The sequence below is a fragment of the Drosophila obscura genome, unplaced genomic scaffold (genome assembly GCF_018151105.1).
Source record: "Drosophila obscura isolate BZ-5 IFL unplaced genomic scaffold, ASM1815110v1 contig_179, whole genome shotgun sequence".
Taxonomy (NCBI): Eukaryota; Metazoa; Arthropoda; class Insecta; order Diptera; family Drosophilidae; genus Drosophila; species Drosophila obscura.
This window is the reverse complement of record NW_024542766.1, coordinates 7,487,711-7,505,982: the sequence shown is the minus strand read 5'-3', so window position 1 is coordinate 7,505,982 and position 18,272 is coordinate 7,487,711. Positions and strand designations below refer to the sequence as shown.

Sequence of the window (18,272 nt, the reverse complement as noted above, 5' to 3'; positions counted from 1 at the left end):
GCTATAATTTGCAGCTACCAGTACAACCCCCGTGCGCTCGCCTCATCTATTTAATTCAATAGTAAGATGAATGATGCCTCTGCGCGCATTAAACATTCAGAAAGTAAGCAAGGTTTCCGCTTGTTCCGCTCTCCATTGTTTTCAAAGCTCGCATACATTTATTTTTATTAATTGTATAGTAAATTCGAAGTGATTCTAAATATTGCATGTGGCGGCAACCTTCTCGAATTATCCTTGACTATTGGGTTGATTGTTTTTTTGATGAGCCTACTGACGTGGCGAATGCCGCCAGCGTGCCTCTTTATTGATGTTGTGGAAGCCATCGTGGGCGCGTGCGTGCCGAAACTTGCCCCCAGCCACCGTCTGTAGGCACAGGAAGAGAGCAATCTACAATATGGGGGGGAATGGAATTGTATGCCACATCTACATAGGGTAAGGAATCCTTACCCAGCAAAAGAAACACAGCCGCATAATGATCGTCAAAGCTATAGCTGGAGGCATCATCTGAGCAAACAAAACATTGGCATTTCGGCATCGGGTGTTGTGGTTGTACGTAACATTTGGCATTAGTTGCGGCAGTAGCCGAAACAAATTAATTGTTTTGCTTACAAGTTTTTGTTGTACGTAACATTTGGCATTAGTTGCGGCTATAAGCGAAACAAATTAATTGTTTTGCTTACAAGAGTTTGTGTATTTTCAAGGTCGGTAAGTGGGAGTTTTGGATGCAGTAAAAATCATTTACATTTCTTAGATATTTTAGGATTATTATGCATTAATAATTCTGTCGAATAGAACTAGAACTAGATAGACACATTGATAGTTTTCCCATTGTTTTCTATGCATTTATTGGTTAGTAAATGTTCCTATTCTGCAGATCTCTGACTCTCTGACCTGCTCTAATTCTATTATGCAGCAGCAGTAGTAGCAGCAGAGCCAGCATCAGCTGTAGTAGCAGCAGAGCCAGCATCAGCTGTAGTAGCAGCAGTAGCTGCATCATCATTACCAGCTGCAGTTGTTCCACCATCATCATTACCGGCAGCAGCACCCTCTTTAGTGGTCTCAGGATATCCATCCTTTCTCAGTTGGTACACCATTCTCGCCCAAAGATCCGCAATCATTTTCTGTTGCTTGGCAGTATTTTCCTTCTTGTCCTTCGCTGCTTGGGCCAAAGCCTCAGCTCGGGAATCATGGTCATGGCCCTCCACTCGTAGGCACAGGAAGAGCGAAATCTATAGGGGAATTGAGTGAATATTTGGAGATATTTATTTATCGAACGGTGGGTGGGGCACTGCTTACCCCACAATAAAAGTAGCACAACCGCATGATGTTGCCAACAGCAATCGTCTACGCATCCAGACCGATGTTAGCTGTCACATTTCCATAGCTCCATTAGTTGTGGAACAAATGAAACTAATACAATTAGTATATTGTGTAAAAGTTTAACTCCTTTTGGGGTGTTGTTTTTGTCAAGGTTTCTAGCTAGAACTTTAAATTTCCTGCAAACGGAATTAGTTGCAGAATATGCTACTATTTTTATTTGGTGCTGATTTAGTTAGGCATCTATTAGAGCTCGCTTACATTCGCTCTCTGCCTGCATTTATTGTACGTATTGTCAATGATCTTTTTCTACAAATTGTATGCGGATCGAATACCTAGGATGCAGCAGCAGTAGTCTCAACGGCAGGTGCAGGTGCATCAGCAGCAGTTGTCATAGCACTTTCTTTAGTAGCTCTAGTCTCACGTGTAGTAGATTCAAGTTTCGAGATTTGATAGCTATGTCTGTTCCAGAGGTCGACTATTGCTTCACTATGTTTTCTATTCCTTTCTTCTGCTGCTTTTTTTTCGGCCTTTTCGATCGCAACGCCAATCATCTATATAATGGCAAGTGGAGATGCGTTTCTTACGATTCTTTGGATCTCTTTCCATTTGTTCAAAGTTCAGGCTTACCAAAAAAAAGAACCACAAAGGCATGATGTTGATTCCACCACAATCGTCTACGAGTGTGTGAAAACTCAATCATATTTTTTTTTACGTTTAGTTTCTACGTCTCAGCAAATTGTATTTAATTTCTGCTCAATTTAATTTGGCATGTCACGGCACCCGACCGTGGGAGCTCTTGTGGGGGAGTGTTGCTGATTCGGATTAAATATAATGTGTTTGCTGTATGAATATGGATGCAGAGTGGCTGCCGAATGGATCATTGGGTGTTGTGGCTTATTCCTCTTCGATTTTGTGATTTAAACATTTATTAAAGAAAGGTTGAAGACGAATTTCGAAGCAAAAAAAGGACATTAGGGGCATCAGGCCGTCATTATGTCATTTCCATAGCTCGCAAAAAACGGTCAACACTTTCGGGGTGTCTGCATTCCTTTTTAGTGCTAAAGCTTAACTCTGTTAACTAAAAAATGTACCTATGTATATTCATATGTACCTACACAATAATATGCACGATCGATTTTCCAGATATTATTGGGGCATAAACACGAATTCAACTAAAAACTAAAAATTTCGCAGACACTTGTCTTGTTCTGATCATGCACAGACACTTTTTCTGCGAGCGCTTGATCAAATGTGCCTCTTTAAGTTGTTATTGTGAGACAGGAGCGTGTCTAGGCTCAACCAGAAGACACGAAACAGATAGCATAAGCCATGATGAAATTATATATAATTTATATTATTCTTATATATTTATATCTTTATATACTTTATATAAAGACTCCAATAATTCGTATGCGACGCCAATTTTCTCATACAAATTATAAGCCGTGTACGTTTGCACATCGTACACGTTGTGTAGCACCTGGTGGAAAATGAGTATAAAATTATAAATTTATTGGTTATATTTGGTAGTCTCTTGAGGCAAAAATGACAGCTTCCGAATTGGCCTTGTTGCCGTCGCTGATGACAGCCATGATGTTTGGCCACACGTGCGGCATCTTTCATTTAATAAAGTCCAAAACTTTCATATCCGATCCGATTTGAACACATTATGAAACTTTACTTACCACCGTCATGGATAAAAGTCTTGTACCTTGGGCATACCGTTCACAGCTTGGGCAGCAATGTCCAGCTCTTTCCACTTGGGGAAACCACCCATTTCCTTTAAATATGGACATTTAAATGAGAATTAATATTTAATTAACTATTAATTCATTAATTAATTCCAGCAGGTGCCACTCATCCATAATCAAATTGAAGGGCTCCTTGAAACTTCGAATGGCCTCGAAATCTTCCGCGAAGCATCTTCCGATGTGGTTCCTGGTCGCCTTTCGGACTCCACAAAATCAACTGCCTCTTTGATTTATGCTTCCCTTCCTGCAAACCGCAAATATGATAGGAATAAATTTGTAAGCTCCATTTTCAAGATTTTTGTTTATTGCGAAAAATTTAATATGCTACCAGCACAGCTGATTGTGTGATGTAAATCATTTAATTAGATGCTTACGTTTTGATCATTAGTTCAAGATCTTGATTAGCGGAGGATATTCAAAAATACTGGGATAGCGCTGCCAGATCGCTATGACCGCTGGCGCCAACGAAGTTATCGACTTGAAAACAGGGCATGCCGTACAAGTTTTCTGTCGGCCTTTTGATTTTTACCACAAACATGAACAACGAGGAAGTAATCAAATTATATGGAGAAAGCAGTGCCGGTCGCACTGTTATAATATTGAATTTATGTTTATTTAGTCAGCTTATTTAGTTAGTTATTTAGAAGACAGACCATGCCGCCAGTGGGAAGCTGAGGGAGCAGAAGTATTGATAGTGCTGTAGGAGGACTAGGCTGCCTAAATAAGGCGTCTCCCCTCAGCTGTCCAGCGACAGCCGCGTCGCACTTCCCAATAGCTCTCGCGCACGATTGCAAGGAGTTGAGAAATCAGGATCTATACCAGCTCTACAGCCAGCCGCTCTCTTGTATGCATACCGTCCAATAAAAATGAGAAGAAACGTGTGAGTCGCTTCTGCGGACGCGACTCAACTTATACCCGTACTCAGTCAGCTTTGAGCTTATGATTTCTTAGAATTTTAGAATATAAAAAATGTTTAATTTTACATTGTTTTGCTACATCTGTTATCTACATCTACTATGTATATTATACATCTAACATGTAGATTATACATGTACCATTTAGATTAAACATCTCCTCCGCTAGAGGGCGCTCACGCACTGAACGCGGCAGAGTGTGCGAGCGAGAAAGAGAATGAGTAGCGGGTCTCTGGCTGGATGAGGCATTTCTTCATTCTGGCTATAATTATGATCCGATCTGATTCAGATTCGGCTATCTGGTAGATATGGTCATTCTCTACGATACTGCGTTTTTTGAGAGGAAAAGCCGCTTCAACGCGAATCTCTGCATCGCTACGCAAGTGAAACCGTGCGGGACGGGAGGAGGAAGCAGTGGCTCCTAAAACGAACAAAAAAATCAGCATCTTAAAATCATCAGATTGGGGAAAAATTAAATTTGGCTCGGGGAAAATATCACGAAAATATATAGATATATAAAAGTGTTCTAAGTGTCTCAACTACCTTCCGACTATTCTTTTTCTTCCGCCTCTCTCTAGTTTCGTTTGTATTTTTTTTCAGTTTGTTTAGTGTTATTTAATTACAGTGACCAAATCGGAAGCGCTTCGTCGATGGAGGTGTATATTGTGAGTAATTTTTGTTGCGTTTAATTATACCCGTACTCAAAAAGAGTTAAGGGGTATTATTATATTTGTGGTAAAAGTGGATGTGTGTAACGCAGAGAAGGAATCGTTTCCGATCCTTTAAAGTATATATATTCTTGATCAGCATCAGACTATAAGAGCTAGAGCAACCAATTTTTTTCCCAGACTCACTGCTACAAGTGTATTTTAAAATTTCGCCCCCGCCCCCTTGCGCTTCCACAAAGGACGGGTATAAAAGTAGAGTCGCGTCCAAAGATGCGACTCACTCGTTCCTTCTCCTTTTTATTAGTAGCCACATTTTTTTTGCTGGAGGCCAAGGCTCGAAAGAGAGCAAGAAAAGAGCATCACATCTCTGTCGCGTGCACACACCCACAAGTGAAGGGTATGAAAATATCATATATGATATGCATATGCAATTATGAATTTGTTTGGAAAATGTTTTAAAAAACATCTTGCCTACACATAGGTTTTCCATTACACAATGTACGCGTTTATTAAATAAGAAATAACTGGCATATCGCACCCTCTTCTTTTATAATTTATAATTGTAGAATTTTAGCCCCTGTGTCTAATTTACAGCCTCCGAGCCCAGCCCATCCCATCCCATTCCATGCTATTCCATTCACTACTGGAGCATATCTTTACTGTGATGCCCGCTATTTGTCGTGAATCGATCGTTCCAGTGCGCCCAATACTGCTCCGTCGTCAGACTGTGGAAGCCATCGTGAGCCTTCACGTGCCGAGAGCCGGGCTTGTGGCCGGCTCCCGGACTCACAAACGGATCACCGCCATTCTCGTCAATCGGCATGTAGGTCATCAGATCAATTAGGCCAGTGGTGGTGGAGGGTTCAGGGGGTGGAGTAGGATTCGTTCCGGGCGTCAGGTCATTGAAGTAAACGGTTGAGGTCCTTGGCGAATCAAGACCATATGCCGCATCGTCATTTGAGTCGTCTGTGTCGTCTGTGTCGTCTGTGTCGTCTGTGTCGTCTTTGTCGTCTGTGTCGTCTGTGTCGTCTGGCTTGGCCTCTGTTCCACCGTCTGCTTCTGCCTGTGGCTTGGATTCTGTGGCACTGACTGCTCCTGGCTCTGGTTTGGACTCTGTTCCACCGTCTGCACCTGGCTGTGGCTTGGATTCTGTTCCATCGTCTGCTCCTGACTGGGGCTTGGACTCTGTGCCAGCGTCTGCTCCTGGCTCTGGCTTGGACTCTTTTCCAGCGTCTGTTCCTGGCTGTGGCTTGGATTCTGTTCCACCGTCTGCACCTGGCTGTGGCTTGGATTCTGTGGCACCGTCCGCTCCTGGCTCTGGCTTGGACTCAGTTCCACCGTCTGCTCCTGGCTGTGGCTTTGATTCTGTTCCACCGTCCGCTCCTGGCTGTGGCTTTGATTCTGTTCCACCGTCCGCTCCTGGCTCTGGCTTGGACTCTGTGCCACCGTCTGCCCCTGGCTCTGGCTTGGACTCAGTTCCACCGTCTGCTCCTGGCTCTGGTTTGGATTCTGTTCCACCGTCTGCCCCTGGCATGGATTCTGTTCCACCGTCTGCCCCTGGCTCTGGCTTGGACTCTGAACCACCGGCTGCCCCTGGCTTGGACTCTGTTCCACCGTCTGCTTCTGCCTGTGGCTTGGACTCTGTTCCACCGTCTGCTCCTGGCTCTGGCTTGGACTCTGTGCCAGCGTCTGTTCCTGGCTCTGGCTTGGACTCTTTTCCAGCGTCTGTTCCTGGCTCTGCCTTGGACTCTTTTCCAGCGTCTGTTTCTGGCTGTGGCTTGGATTCTGTGGCACCGTCCGCTCCTGGCTCTGGCTTGGACTCAGTTCCAGCGTCTGCTCCTGGCTGTGGCTTGGACTCTGACCCACCATCCGCTCCTGGCTCTGGCTTGGACTCTGTTCCAGCGTCTGCTTCCAGCTTGGAACCTGCATCGTTTGGCCCGTTAGCATCTTTATTGTCCGCTATCTCTAGGTCCTTCTCGGCTCCCATTGTGGTTGTGGCTGTGGCATACCCGATTTTGATAGAATTTATATTAATATTTTTTATTCGTTTGGAGGCTGTTGTACCTTCTCCAGTCGCAACTCCATCCCCTACGGTTGTCGCAGTTATTGCTTCGTCTCCTGCTGCAGGATCTGCTGCTGGATCTGCTGCTGGATCTGCTGCTGCTTCTTCACCCTCTTGTGCTTGTATGGCCGCCAGGTGCACCAGCAACAGCAAAAGTATTCCCATCTGCAACGAAATCAACCATTTCCAGTGCACAGATCCTTTCGAACCCAATCTAACCCTCGCCCTACCACTACCCACCCGGCTTACCGTTTTGTGTAACGTCATGTCAAACGTCAGGCGTTGCGTTGCATTCGATGGAACAAGCCGCAAGCCGCTGGGCAAAGCCACCTTTATAGGCTCGCTACAGATGCAGCTGAAATTGATTAGAGACTTCGCCCTATCGCCCTATCGCCCTATCGCTCCCCATGCTCCATTTGAAATCGATTATAAAAAGTGCCGTTCGGTTCTGTTTGATTTTAACGAGCGACGCGAATGACGGGTGCTGGCCACGGGGCATGGGGAATCGCCCGAAAGACGCGCACAAAACGCGTGCAACCGCACACACCTGATGGATTTTTGTTGCCTATGGCCGGGTTTTTCGATTCATGAGTCTCTCTGTCTTGCCATTCCGAGTGTGTGAATGTGAGTGCTTGATTCTGGGTGTTTGAGTGTGTGAATGAGTAACCCAAGTGATGATCAGTACTCGTATTGATTCCATTTCTCTGTAATTTCCATAATGCCATAATCGTGGGCGAATGCTGCTGCTGCTGCTGCTGCTGCTGCTGGTGGGGGCTATAAAAGCCACAAGCCGCTGTGATTCCAGCAAACAGTAGAGATTGAGAACCAGCCCGAGATGTTCATTAAGCTCTTGCTACTTAGCCAGGTAAGACGAGCAGAGAACAGCCCAACATACTGGCCAGAACATTCCACTAACTGGCTCTCTCTCTCCCTTGCTCTCCGTTGCTCCCTCCTCTTGCAGCTTCTGGCCCTCTGCTGTGCGCAGTTGAGTCTGGATGAAGCAAAGGCAGCCATCGATGCCTCAGTGTACAGCGATGAGGAGACACTGGACGACGTTCATCCGTACGATCCACACCACCACAAGGCTCCTCCACATCATGATCCACATCATGCCCCAAAGGTGGAGACTACCACCACCCCAGTGCCCGAGACGACGACAGTGCAGCCGCAGCTTGTGCCGGAGAAGGATGCCACTGCCGCACCGGAGGTGGGGCTGCAGCAACTAGACGATGGACTGGGCCAACAGAATGATGGCTCCGCCGTGGCAGTGTCGACAACGACGCCCGAACCAGAGCCAGAGACGACAATTCCAACAACTACAACAACTACGACAACGACAACAACAACAACAACGCCCAAGCCAAAGCCAAAGAAACATGAGCCGCAACCTTATCATCCTCTAGAGCACTATCCCCATCCCCATCCGTATCCCCATCCGTATCCCCATCCGTATCCTGGACTTGTGTTCGGCCCAAGGCCAGCGGCCGGTTCGGAGGAGTCGTCTCCTGCTTCTGCTGCCAATCCTGCCAAGAAAACCAAAGAAGGCAGCCAGCCAGAAACAGCAGAGCCCACTGCCTATCCCTCGTACCCCGCGTATCCGCCCTTCCGGCCACCCTACTCGCCCTACCAACCGCCCACATTCCATCGGCCAGGAGCTTATCCTAGTTTCCCTGGCTTTGGACCCGCGCCGGGCTATGGATTCCGCCACGAGCACCATCACACGGAAGGCGGCGATGACAAGGATGCCTCCTCCGATGAGCAGCCGTTGGAAAAGGGCAAGGACAAGGACAAGGACAAGTCCGATGATGAGCCCGAGGATGTGCCACTTAGGCCGCCGGGCTATGGCTATCCACAGCTTTACATTGTGCCACGACGCCCCGTCGTGTACCCCAGTCCGGGCCGTGGCTATGGCTCCCCCTACGGCGGATATGGACGCTACTAGAAACGCCCCCCACTGCCCCCTGCCCACACCACTCTTAGTTGTAAAAATGTAAACACTCAGATCTTAAATATATACACTCGTAATTACGTATTTTGTACGCTCTAAAAGCGCTTCTATTGCATTTATTGATTTCCCTGTCGTCTATGGCTGGCCTGGCTTTTCCCCGCCTTCCTGTTCGTGTTCGTTCTGATAACCCCTTGGCATTGATTTGATTCTCTCACCTTGCCGTGTGGGTTTCCAGTCAAACGAGTTGTTGTCGGATGCTCGCATCGCTTCTCGGATTTAATTGCCAGTGCATTCCGCAGTAGCCACTCACAGTTCCATCGACCATCGCCAGCTAGAGACACGAAAATGTTGCTGCCTTGCGTGCTGCTGCTGCTGCTGCTGCCGATCATTGGCCAGGGGGTGAGTGGCGCACAGAAATGGAAATTATAGAAATATATACCAAATTCTCATCTTAATCTTGCAATCTTCTAGCTTAGCCACACTTTGCCGCAGCAGAAGCTACGAATTAAACGCGACACGAGAGATTTACCCACAGATCTGTTCAAGCCAGTTGGAGGCGGATCCCAATCGATGCCCAAGGCAGGACAAAATGGTACGGCCATTGTAGAAGAGCCCACAGATAGTGTGGAATTCCTGGAGGTAAGAGAAACCCATAAACATTCCACATAAAACCCCCCAAATAAATCTCTTCTTTTTGATTTTTCTTTTCTCAGAAAGTAGATGGACAGGTTGAAGCTGTCACAGAATCGGAGGAAACTGGCAGTAATCAACCTTGGCCCAACTATCCACCAAACTCTGTCTTTCGCAATAATTTCCCATCGGTATGTTCGATGAATATTTTGACCTAATTTCACCTCCCCGCTAATCATTGAACTCCTCTTTGGCAGCCACCATCATCCGTTTTCGATGGGAGAAACAATGGGGGCGGGCCAGTATTCTTTAGCCACAATCGTGCGCCCATTGCCAATGGGAATAACTTTCCAACGGGTCCTTTTTATCAAAGTCCCAACCCGTTTCCCCCATTGAGTGGCACATTCCAAGGAGGCTCGGCAGCACCCAGAAGTTCCTCCATTTCTGGCAGCCCTCGTCGCAGACCCTCTGCTGATTCAGTTTTCCAGGATCCCGATGAAAGTAGGGATGAATTCCTTGAACGTATGCAGAGAACTTTTCCATCTGCAAGCTCCACGAATCCCGTCTTTTATGGTGGCAGTCCCAATTCTGTATGTATTGCTTTTTACGATACTATTTCTAGCTTTCTTTTTACCATATAAAAATGATCACAACTTTTGCAGATACCCTATCCCTCTCCCTCTAGGGGTGGTAGTTCGATGACTCCATTCTTTTCTGGCCCCATTGGTCCCACTGGCCCCATTGGCAGTTCGTCGAGCAGTTTTCAGCGCTCGTCGCATTTTAGCTTCAGCTCCGATGGCAATGGACCACCGCAGATCGAGCAAAGTGTGTACGACTCGAGGATGCCAAGATTTGATACTTCCTCTTCATCCATGAGATATTTTTAGTTTGAAAAATAAAATACAATTTCGCATGGAATGCATTTTTGTATGAAAATCAATGGCGTTGTTTTCCCCCCCTTTAATATGTTTTCTGTTGTTATCTCTCTGAGATTTTTTCAGTCTCATCCAAACTAGCTGCAATCAAAGTGCAATCTCTTACTCTCTCCCTCTTACTCAGGAATTATTGGCGATTGAATTCCATGGCTAGATTACGAGGCAATAAATTAAGGATTGCATTGGCCTGAGCCTCAAAGACAAGTCTTTTAATCCCAACCGATTCAAATAAACGAGTATTTCATTGCATATTTCTTTGTTTATCGTCCTCAACACAGCTGATGAGACCACCTTATATATGTAGTTGCATCATGGTCTCGTCAGCTGTGTTGAGGACGATAAACAGTTTCAGCTAGCTTTCGCTATCTCTCGGCTCTCAGAGAGAGACAAGCGCTAGAAAGAGATAGCAAACGTTTTACGTTCGCACTCTTCGTTTGCTTTTGTGTCCGCTGACAGGCGAGAAAGTTTGTTCGCTAATAAATAATAATAAATAAATAATAATAAATAATAAAACAAAACAAAAAACAAGAACTAAATAACAATTATAATTATAATAATTTATTTAATTTTATTTAATTCAAATATACACAAGTACATATGTACATATGTGAATACATATTAAATAAATAAAGACTTTCATTGTTTTCTGTTTACGAGTCATTCGCCAACAAGAAACTACACAACCTCTTTCGAGGATCCTCAATAACTCTCCGGCCGACTCTCTTTGAGCTGCATTTAGTTGTATAAGATTGCGATGTCTTTTAAACGATTTATACAACGCTTTGATACTTCGTTCCTTGGCATAAGCATCCGCCGACGGATCATTGTAGTCGTCCAGCTTTTGACGTGCAGTGGGAATCGATTTTCGGCCAAAGAAGGACACGAAAAGCACACAAGCAGGACGACAGCCACAAGGCAGCTGAAGCGATGGATTAAAAAGGGATTCTTCGAAGGAATGATAAGAATCCATTTGGAATAATCACCTTAAACGAACTGTAGAGCCAGCCATGGCTTGGCTTGGTGCTTGAAAGTCCAACTACGATTTGCTTGCAAATGAAACCCCAATTGATAGGCAGATTCTTATCAACATTATGAGTTCGATTTCAGTTTTCTCGAGCTAAGCAGGTCGAAAGGCTAGAGATTCGCAGATCAAGATTTTTTTACTCCAGGAAACATTAAGAATTTTAGGAACAATTTTTTAATTTTTGACGCATAGCAGGTCGAAAGACTTGAGATTTTGGGAGCTTTCTTTCCGAAGAAAACATTAAGTATTTTTAAACAATTGATTGGTTTATTGATCAAGTTAATTATTGTATATTTCACGCGAAATTTTTATTATAACATTATTTTATTTATTTCAATTAATTCAATTCAAATTATAAGTATATCAAATAATTTATGTAATTTGGTTCTTGGTTCCCTCAGTTCAAGTTTAAATAAGTTTTAGTAATTGGTTTTTGAGGGTATTAAAAATATATATATATTTATTACAGTAATATTTCTAAGAGAATACAAATAATTATAGAACTCGGCTCTGTATAATTTGTATATATGTATGTATTTTAAATACATACATACGCTCGCTCTATAACTCAATCTGAAATATATAATCACTATTCAAAAGCACTATATGTAATTATAGAATATATATTGATATTAATTCTGTACATATTTAGTCAATTAATATTGTTAAAGATTGAATTCTGTTCTGTCTATAGATCGCGCCATGATTTTTTATATATTTGAAATAAGTTCTGTGTGTTTCTCTCGGCCTAAAATATATAATCACTATCCAGCAGCATCGTTAGCTTATCAATTGTATCCTTTTCGTTTTTAAATTGAACAAACCAATCGAGAAATTCTGTTCTCCTTTGGAGTTTGCTCGGCGACATGCCACTGATGTAGGACTCCACCTGCACCTCGATTCGCTTGAGTGCCGTGTCAAATCTGTCGAGCAGAGTGCTCTCGAAGTCATCGATGCCATGCTCTTGCAGCAGTCGCATGACCATTCGATCAGCCTCCGAGGCCAGTTCCGCAGAGTCCTTCAGCTCGAAGATGTCCGACAGATAATCGAGATCGGTGGCCAATAGCTCCAGCTGCACCGAGTCATCCATGTCGATCTCCTTCACGAGATCCACGAATTCCCCAAATGCCTCCAAGATCGGGCTCTGACTGTTTGGTGGCATAAACAGCTCCGCATCGTCAATCACACGCTGCAGCAGCCGGGCGGTCTCCAGGAACGAAGTCTCCACAATGGAAATAATCTCGTTGGTCATGTAGTATGCCAGCTGAGAGCTGCTCGTGATGGGTGCACCGCTCTAAACGGGTGAGTGGAGGCATGCAACATTTGACACTGCACAAAAAAGAAGAAGAACCCAAGAGGATATGTTCTTACCGCAAATTGCAGTGCTGCTAGGACTGTGAGGAGGCGCCACATTCTGATGACTGAAACCTGAGAATGACTTCAATATTATGACCAACTCCACTGCGTGCGAGCCTCCTTTTATAAGCCACCCAACTTGATGTGTGATGTAATCAGCCATTTGGAAAGTGAACACAAAAAAACACACACAGTACCGCCCCGTTAATCATCGTGGGATCTACAGTAACAGCAGCAGCAGTAGTCTGTAATCATCAGTCCTCAGACATTGCCTGGCGTGATAAGAACGTTCAAATTCTCAATACAGACCCGATAGAATTCCGAGAGAATGCTGCTGCCCATTGGCATACTCGTCATTGTATTTGCATTACAGGTAGTGACTCTCCTCCCGCTTCAGTCGTAAAAACCCTTCATTAAATCGAATCAAAACAACAACTTCAGTTGACAGTTGCCGTTGCCGTTGCCTCACCCACGCGCGGCGACAGTCTGCGAGAGTTACGCAAACTCATGAGACAGCAGGATGATGAGCAGCAGCAGCAGCAGTCCCCAGCATTACAAAGTGAAAATCAATTCAACGAAGACATCAATCAGTGGGCGCTGTCCCTGGAGCAGCTGGGCAGCGAGATCTTTCAGTTTGTGGAGCAGTGCCGCCAGCCGGGCAGTCAATGCCAGCAGAGGCGTGTACAGAGAAGATTTCGAGCACTAAGGCATGGCTACACGGAGCTAAGGGCTCGATTGGAGGCCTTGCAGGTGCACTACATGGCCAGCAGATTGAGCAACGAGGACGAGGCCCGAACTGTGGACAGCACTGTGCAGAGGGTCAAGCTGGTGCTCAGGCAATACGACGAGACGTTGAGGCTAATCAACGGACAGATCTACAAGTTGGTGGATCAATAAGCCATAATTAAAAGTAGGAAAATATATACAAATAAAGTGATTATACCACTAAAAAAAACCGAGATCAAAATCGTCATAGCTTAAAACTAATTTAATTTAAACTAAAACGCACTGATAAAATTTATGAGAGTTTTTGATCGAAGCTAAAGCGATGCTAATTGAAAATTTTGTAGATAAATTAAAAGACAAAGAAAGGGAAAAGGAGCTCGTTAAATATCAATTGGACGATGTAATAAGCTGCCTGAAATTCATAATTAGATTTAAGAATTGAGTGAAAAGATAAAGAATCGGATATATTTAAATATAGGAAAATGTATACAAACAAAAGGAATAATGTAGAGAAGAAATCAATACAAAAAAAAAAACGAGAAGGAACGTGTGAGTCGCTTCTGGGGACGCGACTCTACTTATACCCGTACTCAGTCAGTATATACAGTTAGTATTATCGTATCTTTAAAATTGTGCCTGTCACAGATTTTCGTCCTTGGTGGGGGCGGAGCGAAATTTTGAAATACACTTGTAGCAGTGGGATATCACATGAGCCTGGAAACCAAATTTGGTTGCCCTAGCTCTTATAGTCTCTGAGATCTAGGCGCTCATGGAGACAGACAGACAGACTGACAGACGGACAGACAGACATGGCTATATCGACTCGACCTCATCGTCACAATTTCATAGATGAATTACAAGATAAACTATCAACTATCAAATGCCAGCAAAAAGAGTTAGTCTGGCAGTGAGTTAAATTACCTGCAATTTATGTACTATGTATTTTAATGTTTAAATTAATTTAAAATTTTTAGTAAGTCTCTAATGAAATGCATTTAATTTACTTGAATCTTTATTTATATTTATTTTGTATAATCTCTATAGCGATCCCCATATGCCCGTGGCCACACCTTCGATGAGCGCTTTGGCCAGCTTGGTGTAGTCCATCAGCTGCAGTTCTGGTATCTGCGCCTGCAGACTGCGTGGAAACTCAATGTAGGACATCACCACCGAGTCCTGCTGTTCGCCTGCCCAGCGGCTGACATTGGCCATTAGCTCCTGCTTCGTTTGGTGGCTGCGTTGCAGATACTTTTCCAACGGTGTTCGCACCTTGTGGAAAAACTGCCGTATGGCCGCCTTCTCGCCGGGCAGGACGGCGACGAGCAGCTTATCGGGCCGCTGCTGGGCCATCAGTTGGCTGTTGATCCACGCAAAGATGTAGTACGCCGTGCTGTAGTAATCCTCATTGCCCAATGTGCCATCCAGATCCTCAAAGTACTGCTTATCGATGGCCTCACTGTCGTTGAGTTGGGGCAGCCGCTGGCGTGCATCCTCGATGGTTGAGTGCAGCACCTGATTGTAGAGCCGCTCGACAGCCTCTGCCACGGGACGTGCGAGGGGATTGTAGCCCCGCGAACTATCCGCCGTTGCCTGAATAATCGAACAATCAATACACACAAGTACACAGCATTCTTATCAGTCAGTCAGTCAGTCACTCACCAAACAGATAAGCCCCAGGCCACAGCCAGCGATGCTGATAAGGAGCAGCAGCAGACTCCGCTCTGATCTTGACATGTTTCCGCAATCGCAGCTCAACGGCGACTGAATCCACAGATGCCACAGAAATCCACAAGCCACAAACCCTCCAAAATGTATCTTCGCACTGCTGTTGTTTTGTTGTTGTTTGTTGTTTTTATTAAGCCATAAGTAGAAAATAGTATTTGTCGACTATACGAGTAATAATATTCAAATGTACTGTAGACATGAGCAAAGTAATGGGAAATGACCGCAAATTGAAGTTAACACGAATAAAAAAAAGACACAATAGCAGATGCTGCATCGATCGACCTTGCCCGCACACAGTACGGGCAATAAATATAAGTACATATATACACACACACAAAGACGAACGACTATCGCCAAGATGCGTTCAAATATCAATTAGATTTACGAATTGCATGTCTTACTTGCTATTTACTTAGGAATACAATACTTAGGAGTAGACTTGTACAGAATCGGTAGAAGAATCTCTCTTGGGGTCTCGCTCTCCTTCCCCCTCTCTCTCTCTCTCTCGCACTAGCTCTCTGTTTATATTTAAACATGTTTATATTTTCAGCAATTTTTGGGTGTAGTTGATAACTTACATACCCTTATAATGATATAGATAACACCTTTTTATTAGGATTTACATTTCCTATTTCTCTGTCAGCTGTTGCTATCCGCATACGTACTCTGTTTGTGTCAAATATAATAATAGGGGGAATTTAGGAAATAGTTTTTCTACTTTTAAGTGCTGCTTCCCCTTAGGCATATATCAAATATATCTATAGAAATTTTATTTCTCCCCTATCCACTTCCTGTATTTAAACAGAGATTTGCTTACTGAAAATTATAGCTCTGCTTCAACTATATCGTCTTCAAGTATCTCCTTCCTCAATCCATTCATTTCCGCTTTCCATATCAAATATATATATAAATATGATATGGAAAACTGCTCAATGGAAATTATATTTCTACTTTCCACGTCTCTTTGCTCATATCAAATATATTCTAGGGAGATCTTTGGAATCTCTTTTTCCTCAATCCCCACTCTTCAGCTTTAATTTTTGGCATTGGTATATATATATTCTTACAGCTATTAGTTTCCTTAAACTATATAATATTTCTAAGCTTTATAGCTTTTATTATTTATTCTTATTGCTACATTTAGAATCGCACGCTTTATGTTCGAGTATGGCAAATATTTTTGCGCTGTTTTGTACTCTTTAAAAAACCAATAAAAAAAAAAAACAAAATTGCAATTACAAAAAATTGACACAATAATTAATATTAAGATTATCTACGGCTAACAACATTGACATTTGACATTGACTTTACGTACATACTATATACGATATATATATTATATTTTATATATCCAATACATATATGATGTTTAAGAAACGTTTTTGAAACTGTTTTCTTAGCTCTGCTGATAGGTGGAGGAGGACGACAACAACGACAACAATTGTGTATAGAGGTTTTTGTTTTATGTATTTTATTGTATTGAATTGTAGGTACATTTTGTTGGTTATTTTTTTGTTTGAAGAACATTCCACATTGAAACACCGAGTTTTATATTGTATATTTGATATAACATTCGATATATTCGATATATGTATGTATGGTTATTGTATTGTATGTATTACAGCTGAGTTTTTTTCTGAGCATTGTACTTTAGTTTTGTCGATTAACACATTTATATTTCTATATTTCAATTGATTTTTGGTTGGATAGCAGCCATTTTTGTTAGAGAGATTTTTGTTTACACCTAAAGCATTGCATGAAGCTACACAATTAATGCTGCATATATTTTCTTTATATTTTTTACGAGTTTTTTCAAGGTACATCTGACGTCTGGCTCTTTGGGGGGGCTACGGCTTCCCGTTGCCCCAGAGTTCACAATAATCGAAAAATAATAATCCAAAAATCAACGAAAAATAACACTTAGATCTGTATGTATTTTCCCTACAGCTATATCTTTTAATTAGTAATAGTAATTAATGTAAAAATAGTTAGCATATGTTTTTTGTTAGTAAGAAAATATATATATTTGCATATTTTTATATATTTTAAATTTTAAATTCTGTTATCTAGAAGACAGTCCATGGAGTTAGAGCTTACAAACTAAATTCTGAGATATCCAAATAGGGAGGGGGGAAAAGGGAAACTATTTTAATTAGGTGTGAGGTTTTCTACATTTTGGAAAGCGGTGCTACAATTTTTACCTACTATCAAGCGGAAAGTATCTTTATTCTCTCTATATCTCAAGCTGAAAATATGCTCTGTATATATATATTTGACATCTGATCTGATTTCTGCAACAGTTGTTCACTTACATTTCCAACTAGCAACACTAATATAAGTACTATAATTAATAGGTATATTTGTTGTAGTATCCTTTTGTCTAGCCTACATTTCACCCACACAATAAGGACCCTTTGGCTGAGCTGTAGCTGGGGGAGGGCGCCTGCTCTACTCACCCGTTCCGTTATGGACTTCCCTTTTGAAGAGACTTCTACACTTTTGAACTTCTTGGATTTTGTTTCTGGGGAAATATTGTCCTCAAAGCAGAATATGTCGCACACCAAAGCCTTCTTTTCTTCCTTATAGAATAAAACCCACTTACACTTACACATTTAATACGTTGAAATTTTTCATACGCTTCTTGTTTGCCGGCACAAAATAATACACAGAAAATAGACAGAATATTGTTTGTTGTATGTTTAAATGTTTGATGATTTATTTGTATGTGTCTGTGTGTGTGTGAAAATTATACATAATAAATGTCAAGTCAAAAATGCAGTTCCGTTTTTTATGTTACAAATTAAAAACTAAAACTAAATTAAATGCAGAGTTTTTGTGAAGAACTGAGCAAAGGATAGCCGTAAGTATCCGAAGGAAACAAATGTTACAACAGAGAATCATGTGTTTAAAACCAAGTGAAAGATGAGGAGTATATCTTCAAGGGGATATATTTAAATGGGGAATATATCTGGCGAGAGATACAATCCTCAAAGAGGTGGAAAGATACCTTTAGTGGCTGTTCCCTTCAAAGAGGGTTGCACCCACTGAAAGATACATTAAAAAGTTACCTTACCTTCTTATACTGGTATACATCCACTAAAAGATACATTCAAAAGATATACCCTCTAAAGAGAGCCTTAAAAGATATCCTCCCTAAAAGAGGATCAGGATAACAAGAGATAGTAGAAGGAAAAACTGTTTCACTTTTTATCA

At 42.6% G+C, this 18,272-nt stretch overlaps 8 protein-coding genes across 8 annotated transcripts; 3 read left to right on the top strand and 5 right to left on the bottom strand.

The window, feature by feature from the left end:
• Window positions 1-138: 138 nt before the first annotated feature.
• LOC111080765 lies at window positions 139-551 on the bottom strand. Its single transcript, XM_022376574.2, has 2 exons — window positions 448-551; window positions 139-387 (listed from the first exon to the last, which is right to left on the bottom strand). The coding sequence occupies exons 1-2, from the start codon at window positions 502-504 to the stop codon at window positions 268-270; spliced, it is 177 nt and encodes a 58-aa protein (XP_022232266.2). The 5' UTR covers window positions 505-551; the 3' UTR covers window positions 139-267.
• A 267-nt stretch (window positions 552-818) lies between these two features.
• Window positions 819-1,406, bottom strand: LOC111080764. Its single transcript, XM_022376573.2, has 2 exons — window positions 1,297-1,406; window positions 819-1,229 (listed from the first exon to the last, which is right to left on the bottom strand). Exons 1-2 carry the CDS (start codon window positions 1,321-1,323, stop codon window positions 906-908), a joined length of 351 nt encoding a protein of 116 aa, XP_022232265.2. The 5' UTR covers window positions 1,324-1,406; the 3' UTR covers window positions 819-905.
• A 3,725-nt stretch (window positions 1,407-5,131) lies between these two features.
• LOC111080664 (collagen alpha-1(I) chain) lies at window positions 5,132-7,069 on the bottom strand. Its single transcript, XM_022376406.2, has 3 exons — window positions 6,965-7,069; window positions 6,718-6,880; window positions 5,132-6,651 (listed from the first exon to the last, which is right to left on the bottom strand). The coding sequence occupies exons 1-3, from the start codon at window positions 6,980-6,982 to the stop codon at window positions 5,294-5,296; spliced, it is 1,539 nt and encodes a 512-aa protein (XP_022232098.2). The 5' UTR covers window positions 6,983-7,069; the 3' UTR covers window positions 5,132-5,293.
• Window positions 7,070-7,469: 400 nt separating this feature from the next.
• LOC111080665 (extensin) lies at window positions 7,470-8,747 on the top strand. Its single transcript, XM_022376408.2, has 2 exons — window positions 7,470-7,580; window positions 7,677-8,747. The coding sequence occupies exons 1-2, from the start codon at window positions 7,551-7,553 to the stop codon at window positions 8,655-8,657; spliced, it is 1,011 nt and encodes a 336-aa protein (XP_022232100.2). The 5' UTR covers window positions 7,470-7,550; the 3' UTR covers window positions 8,658-8,747.
• A 200-nt stretch (window positions 8,748-8,947) lies between these two features.
• Window positions 8,948-10,211, top strand: LOC111080767. Its single transcript, XM_022376577.2, has 5 exons — window positions 8,948-9,062; window positions 9,135-9,302; window positions 9,377-9,484; window positions 9,551-9,883; window positions 9,956-10,211. The coding sequence occupies exons 1-5, from the start codon at window positions 9,009-9,011 to the stop codon at window positions 10,178-10,180; spliced, it is 888 nt and encodes a 295-aa protein (XP_022232269.2). The 5' UTR covers window positions 8,948-9,008; the 3' UTR covers window positions 10,181-10,211.
• A 1,543-nt stretch (window positions 10,212-11,754) lies between these two features.
• LOC111080759 lies at window positions 11,755-12,732 on the bottom strand. Its single transcript, XM_022376569.2, has 2 exons — window positions 12,624-12,732; window positions 11,755-12,546 (listed from the first exon to the last, which is right to left on the bottom strand). The coding sequence occupies exons 1-2, from the start codon at window positions 12,663-12,665 to the stop codon at window positions 12,001-12,003; spliced, it is 588 nt and encodes a 195-aa protein (XP_022232261.1). The 5' UTR covers window positions 12,666-12,732; the 3' UTR covers window positions 11,755-12,000.
• Window positions 12,733-12,857: 125 nt separating this feature from the next.
• Window positions 12,858-13,820, top strand: LOC111080760. The gene is made up of 2 exons (XM_022376570.2): window positions 12,858-12,981; window positions 13,050-13,820. Exons 1-2 carry the CDS (start codon window positions 12,937-12,939, stop codon window positions 13,503-13,505), a joined length of 501 nt encoding a protein of 166 aa, XP_022232262.2. The 5' UTR covers window positions 12,858-12,936; the 3' UTR covers window positions 13,506-13,820.
• A 513-nt stretch (window positions 13,821-14,333) lies between these two features.
• LOC111080662 lies at window positions 14,334-15,105 on the bottom strand. The gene is made up of 2 exons (XM_022376404.2): window positions 14,994-15,105; window positions 14,334-14,924 (listed from the first exon to the last, which is right to left on the bottom strand). Exons 1-2 carry the CDS (start codon window positions 15,066-15,068, stop codon window positions 14,373-14,375), a joined length of 627 nt encoding a protein of 208 aa, XP_022232096.2. The 5' UTR covers window positions 15,069-15,105; the 3' UTR covers window positions 14,334-14,372.
• Window positions 15,106-18,272: the final 3,167 nt, after the last annotated feature.

Coding starts and splice junctions, on each gene's coding strand:
- LOC111080765 (XM_022376574.2), bottom strand. CDS start 504: ATGATGCCTCCAGCTATAGCTTTGACGATCATTATGCGGCTGTGTTTC. Junction 388..447: donor GGCTGTGTTTCTTTTGCTGG/GTAAGGATTCCT, acceptor CCCATATTGTAG/ATTGCTCTCTTCCTGTGCCT.
- LOC111080764 (XM_022376573.2), bottom strand. CDS start 1,323: ATGCGGTTGTGCTACTTTTATTGTGGG. Junction 1,230..1,296: donor TGTGCTACTTTTATTGTGGG/GTAAGCAGTGCC, acceptor ATTCCCCTATAG/ATTTCGCTCTTCCTGTGCCT.
- LOC111080664 (XM_022376406.2), bottom strand. Junction 6,652..6,717: donor TGGAGTTGCGACTGGAGAAG/GTACAACAGCCT, acceptor GGTATGCCACAG/CCACAACCACAATGGGAGCC.
- LOC111080665 (XM_022376408.2), top strand. CDS start 7,551: ATGTTCATTAAGCTCTTGCTACTTAGCCAG. Junction 7,581..7,676: donor AGCTCTTGCTACTTAGCCAG/GTAAGACGAGCA, acceptor CTCCTCTTGCAG/CTTCTGGCCCTCTGCTGTGC.
- LOC111080767 (XM_022376577.2), top strand. CDS start 9,009: ATGTTGCTGCCTTGCGTGCTGCTGCTGCTGCTGCTGCCGATCATTGGC. Junction 9,303..9,376: donor ATAGTGTGGAATTCCTGGAG/GTAAGAGAAACC, acceptor TTCTTTTCTCAG/AAAGTAGATGGACAGGTTGA. Junction 9,884..9,955: donor ATGGTGGCAGTCCCAATTCT/GTATGTATTGCT, acceptor CAACTTTTGCAG/ATACCCTATCCCTCTCCCTC.
- LOC111080759 (XM_022376569.2), bottom strand. CDS start 12,665: ATGTGGCGCCTCCTCACAGTCCTAGCAGCACTGCAATTTGCG. Junction 12,547..12,623: donor TAGCAGCACTGCAATTTGCG/GTAAGAACATAT, acceptor TCACCCGTTTAG/AGCGGTGCACCCATCACGAG.
- LOC111080760 (XM_022376570.2), top strand. CDS start 12,937: ATGCTGCTGCCCATTGGCATACTCGTCATTGTATTTGCATTACAG. Junction 12,982..13,049: donor TCATTGTATTTGCATTACAG/GTAGTGACTCTC, acceptor CAACAACTTCAG/TTGACAGTTGCCGTTGCCGT.
- LOC111080662 (XM_022376404.2), bottom strand. CDS start 15,068: ATGTCAAGATCAGAGCGGAGTCTGCTGCTGCTCCTTATCAGCATCGCT. Junction 14,925..14,993: donor GCCTGGGGCTTATCTGTTTG/GTGAGTGACTGA, acceptor TCGATTATTCAG/GCAACGGCGGATAGTTCGCG.